Source organism: Plasmodium knowlesi (genome assembly GCF_000006355.2).
Source record: "Plasmodium knowlesi strain H genome assembly, chromosome: 14".
Lineage (NCBI taxonomy): Eukaryota > Apicomplexa > Aconoidasida > Haemosporida > Plasmodiidae > Plasmodium > Plasmodium knowlesi.
In genome coordinates, this window is record NC_011915.2 from 56238 (window position 1) to 62248 (window position 6011).

Sequence of the window (6011 nt, forward strand, 5' to 3'; positions counted from 1 at the left end):
GAACAAATAGCCTAAAATATTAGTACCAAAAATATTACAAAAGAAAAGTATATAACTTTTCTAAGTAATATTTAAAAAAAAAAAAAAAAGTAAATACATTTACTATTCATATTTATAACAAAATTCTAATTCACATATTTTGCATGTGTGTGCAAGGCTATTATAATAATAATAGCACGCGGAAAAGAAAAAAAAAAAAAGAAGATTTGTAATGATTTCCAGAGAAATAAATATTATGTCATTCAGATATAACAATAATATTTATTCTTCCCCGATTATTTTTCTCTTAATCATTAGTTTATCATCGAGCATATCTTCATCTTCATTTAGTTCTTGTTCACCAACTGTTACATTTAGTTCATTCGGTTCATTTTCGTAACCGCCTACAGACATTTCCTTTTTATTATTTTCAACAAATGTTGCTTCTGGAGAACTCGTACTTTTTTCCCCTACTTCATTATTTGTTTCTTCATATTTAGTTTCTTCATTATTAATTTCTTCATTATTAGTTTCTTCATTATTAGTTTCTTCATATTTAGTTTCTTCATATTTAGTTTCTTCATTATTAGTTTCTTCATTATTAGTTTCTTCATTCTTATTTTCTTCATTCTTATTTTCTTCATTATTAGTTTCTTCATTATTATTTTGTCCATTCATATTTTCTTCATTATTATTTTTACCTTCATTCTCAATTGGAGAACTTTGCTTGGATCCTGGTGGCGATTCCCCTTCATCTTCTTCCGGAACATCTGATATTATATATTTGTCGTTTAAAAATTTTTCTTCTTTATCGAGTGAATCAAAAACTAAATTATCATCTCCATATAATACAGAATCCATTTTTTGCAGTCTTTCATACTCTTGTGGTGCTATCATAGGAAAATCTTGATTTAAACGTTGTATAATTGGATGTTCATTAATCCTTTTAGCCTCCAATCTAGACTCCATTGCTTCTTCAATTTTACCTTGTCTTTTAATATTTAAGATGGTTTTCTCTGCAAACTTTATAATTTCATCTGTTGTATATTTTCTAAAATGTATTCGAACCATATTTTTAATATAACTATCAACTGGCGTATTAAACCTATCCATAAAACGGAATGGATTTACGAAAAAGTAAACAAAATTCTGCTGAAAAGCATAGTAACGCACAAAAGGATACAGAGCAAAAATGCAGGACATGCCATTAAGTAATTCCAACCAGAGCATTTTTGTGAATCCAAAAACAAATGGTTTCGAACTTGGTTTTAAAGCTGCCATATGCTCAGTTTGTTCACCTAATTTATCGCCCAGTGAAGAGGGGAAAACGTGTGGAGTATCGAAATATAAATTAGTCATCATATGCACAGTAACACATATGGAGGGGTGAAATTGATTAAACCTTAAAATGATATTATACCAATCTACAAAATCGTTCGGAACAGCTCTAACACCATGAACTCTCAAAATTAAATAATACACAACAATAGGTAACATTTTTTTATCAATAAATCGACCAAGTTTCTTCTGAGAATAATAACTAGAACTACTTATTGCTTGATATTCACACAATTGGCTTAAATTATTTAAATTTAACAATGAATATACTTGTGAAGACAACATAAAATAATTCGATAAAATAAATGTTTTTCCATATTTTAATTGTTCTATCGGCTTCTTGGCATAAGTAGGAACAAGACTGTTCGTTATATTATCCATTATGCTACCATGGTATATAAGAGCATACTTCATAAATGCCTTTTCACTCAGCGTTAATCCTAGCATATTAGCACTTCCGTATTGTTTATCAAGCTTATCTGCTTTATTACTTATTAATGAAACAAACATTGTTTGAAATGTGGAAAAAAAGGTTTTTGAAAAAAATCTAGAGGCCATGGAATTATTTAATTCTTCTAATCTCTCTTCTTTGCTCATTTTAGAGTAATTACTTGAGACATTTAAAAAGAATAAATTGTTAATGCTCTGTAAAAGAAAAAACAAATTCATAGATATCATTTAATGCATTTCCTTTTATAAATAATAAAAAATATATATATATATGGACAAGTATATAGACAAATAGGAAACGCCTGAAAAGCTGCTAAAAATTGGACACAAAATTGAAATAATAAAAAACAAAAGAATAGATATACATAAATAAACTATTGAAGTTTGATATATTTACACATATACTAATAAATGCATCTTACTATTTTATCATTTCTCCTCTGCACGTTAAAACTATTTTCAATTTTTCTGCTAAGTAAATATACAGTTTGCAAAAAAGAAATATCCGTAAAGATATGCTGGTTCAATTTAAAAATTGTATACAGTTCATTTGCAACTTCTTTAAAATATTCCTTATTAATCACGAAACCATATATCATACCATATTTATAGAAATTTACAGAGTTACCCAAAATGTTATGAATAAAATAGTATATCCTATCTGAAATTTTTTTGGCTCTGGGAGTGGCAGTCAAATATTTCCTCATATTAAATATATCTGCTAAAAATATTATATCCTTGTAATTCTCTAAGTACGATTCGTATGAATCCCTCATTAGTACAATTTTATTACTTACATTAAAGGAATCAAATTTCTCGTATAAATTCCTTACATGCCTCTGATTAAAATAAGATACATATGCTTTAGAAATGTGCTTTCTTAGCATAACAGACACTTTGTGAAATTTAGGTATTACCATTCTATCTGATCTGAGTTTTTCATGCATTTCTTTTCTTGTGTCAGGATTATCATAATTTAAAAAAAAATAACCTAAATTAGAGTTTGAACTCCATTCGGCAAATTGACTTTCAAGTTCCATGGACAGTGGATTCATACGATATTCTCCAGGTCTTGGTTCATTTAGGTTGTGAAAAAAATCCAATTGTAAAAAGGAATTTACGTGAAGCAAAAATCTTACAGATTTCTTTATTTTCTCTATTGTTCCTTTACTTAGTAAATTCTCTAATTCTAAAAGGAAAAAAATATTAAAAGGAATATTGAATAATTAGAAACAAAATATTACAAATGGATTTATATGAACAGAGAAAAGGCATTAAAGGGAAATTTACAATAAACAAGAAATAAAAATCATACATATTTACTCTATGTCTTACTTTCTACTAGATTGATAGCCATTCTATTTCGTACGTACAAAGTATAAGCCTTTTTTAAATACGATGGATACCAATAATTCGTGGTAACAGTTTTATTAAACTTGTCTTCTTTCCTCAAATCTAAATACATAGCATCTGCAACATCCTTTTCGGCAATTTCTATAAAAAGGGAATGAGATGTGTCATGTTGATTAATATCGTGTCTTACGAATAAAATAATCGTTAAATTTATATTCCTCTAATATTTTCTTCATTTTTAAGGTAAACGTAATAGTTCATGCTGTGTCTATTTGTACTATCAAATTTTTCTTTTTTTTTTTTCTTTTTTCTCTATAGTTCTGCAATTACTTTTATAGGATGTAAGCCTCAGTAACAGTAAAAATGTGTACCAGTTGATATCGTTTGTTAGAAAATTGTCATATTCTTCATAAACACCCAAATTTCTTACTAATGTGCTTACGCTATTTATGTTCATAATTTTTGTAACAAAAGTGAAAAATTTTTGCAACATAGAAGATGATTCTTCGTGCTTCGAGTTTATATATGTGAATACTCCCTTGCAAAGATTACACTTCGTGGATTTACTTTGACCATAATCTTCCATTGAACTGTCATAATATACCGATTCTTTTGGTGGATCTTCTATTGAATTACATTTTTCAACACCTGTAAATTAAAAAAATGTTTTTATCATTAATTTGATGGTGAATAAGAATTCTATAAAATCCTTACATAAATAGTTTTCCTAATATGCCTGTTGAATCACTCAAAATTACATTTCAGTAAGTTTCCTATCAGATCCGTAAGTAGAGATTCTTGATCATAGGATAATTCAATGGCTGCAAAGAAATCGAGAAGTGTAAACATTTAAATAATCATATTAAATTTGCAATAAAAAAAAAAAGTGTCTCCATTGAGCATATTTATTATATAACCAGATTAAATATTTGCAAAAATAAAATCCAACTTCCCCTCTATTTACCGTTATAATATCCAGGTAAATATAGCGCAGTTACAAAGGCCTTGTTCTCGTTGTCTGTAATAATTTAATTCATACATATAAATATATGGTATTGAAACGACAACACGGTGATATATAAGAAGAATTATACAAAACATGCATTTGCACGTATTACAAAAAATTTTTCTTTTGGTGGATTACTTAAAATTCCAGTTAAGTTTAAAAAGTGTACGTACAAAATATGGTTGAGGGTAAATTCATTGTAATGTCTTGTAAAATAGAAAAAATTTGTATATAAGTTGTAAGCACTTATCGACTTATAGTAAGGGGAATCAGAGTTCAACGGTCTCATAGGATCATTTTCACTAAGAAATAGTTTGCTGTTATATATATTGCAGTGATTTATATCATTGCACATAAATTTGAAAAATTCGTTCTTTATGTCAGTGTGTTCTTGCAAATAATGAACTTTAAAATCTTCTTGATATAAACCAGAAACTAATGAGTTTTGATATTTATTGAAGTAATGAACTAGAAATTCTAATATATTACACTCATCAAACGTTGATGTTCTGTCATCTTTCAAATAATTTACTCTTCGTTTTGCTAGGACATCATGAAAACCTTGCACATTACACATTGTATCGAGTACTTTAAACCTATCCGTCGCGCTAAAACTTAAAATTTTTTGCCAGTTAAAGAATCTCATTTTTCCAAATTTAAAAAATTGATCATATCTTCTAAGGGCTAATTGTAGAACAAGGAAATGTCCCAATGCTGCAAAAGGTGCAAAAAAAAAAAAATATATAATATTATAATATAATATAAAATATATACAAATATAATGTATCACTACAAAAAGTATATTACAAAATGGTTCACTCAATTTTTTGCAATATGCGAATAGGATAGTTTACCTATAAGATTAGAACCAACTAAATTGTACATAGCTATTCCGAAATGATTGGCTATCTTATCTAATTTGCTCATAAATTCAATATTATCATTTGTCGTAAAAAACAAATCATTAGATTCCTGTATTTTTTGTAGGTCTTCTCCAATTATTATAGTTGAATATGCATTGTCTTTGGATTCCTTCCTCTTTACTCTATTAATATAATTTATAATTTTTTCAAAATACGATTTGGAATATTGATAAGAATTTTCCTTGCAAACTTCTTCATCTTTCGGAAAGAATACAGCATTCAACTCTTCTAGTGCCTTTTTTAAGTCTTTTGTTTTCTCATAGGCATGCATAGGTATTAACATAAGTTTCGTTATTTTTAATGCCTTCAAAAGCAATAACTTCTTCTTAACCGAATCCGAGTTCTCTGAATCATAAGTTTGTATTATTTGCTGCTTTGTAACGTGTTCATATTTTATTAAATCGTGGATATCAGCATTTGGTCCTGGTATAACCACCTTAATTTGGTTCTCACCATTAATATTATGTTTAAGTATCATGAAATTAGACATATTCAGGTATTCCTCAACATTTGGATTTAACACGGGTACTAGCACTTTGTCATATTTTAATGATTGTATTATTATCCTTTCTAATCCTTTTAAATTGTCAAACATTTCCTTACCCTCAACAACATATTTTAATTCCTCCAGATTTTCCTTTACACTCACATAGCCGATTACATTTTTACTTATAAATAAAAGAAGAAACAGGAAAAGAACTTGTATATTACGCAGTGAAGTCATTTTTTTTTTTGTAATTATTTTTTCTCTAAGTAATGTTTTTGTGTGTCAAATCATATTAATTTATGTTAACCTTAAAAATGCTCTAAAAAGTGCCAACACGAGAAGCATGTAAAAACTTATTAAATAATATAACCTTATGAGGCCAATACAAAGGCACACATATATGAAAATATATACATATATACATACATATATAATTTTTTTTTTTTTTTTTTTTTTTTTCAAACTAAAAAAATAT

The 6011-nt window shown here is 27.4% G+C and overlaps 1 protein-coding gene across 1 annotated transcript; it reads right to left on the reverse strand.

The window, feature by feature from the left end:
• Window positions 1-261: 261 nt before the first annotated feature.
• Window positions 262-5773, reverse strand: PKNH_1401300 (cytoadherence linked asexual protein, putative; the record flags this gene model as incomplete). Its single annotated transcript, XM_039113624.1, has 8 exons — window positions 262-1962; window positions 2190-2956; window positions 3103-3261; window positions 3451-3768; window positions 3879-3941; window positions 4085-4138; window positions 4265-4840; window positions 4981-5773. 8 exons carry the CDS (start codon window positions 5771-5773, stop codon window positions 262-264), a joined length of 4431 nt encoding a protein of 1476 aa, XP_038969997.1.
• Window positions 5774-6011: the final 238 nt, after the last annotated feature.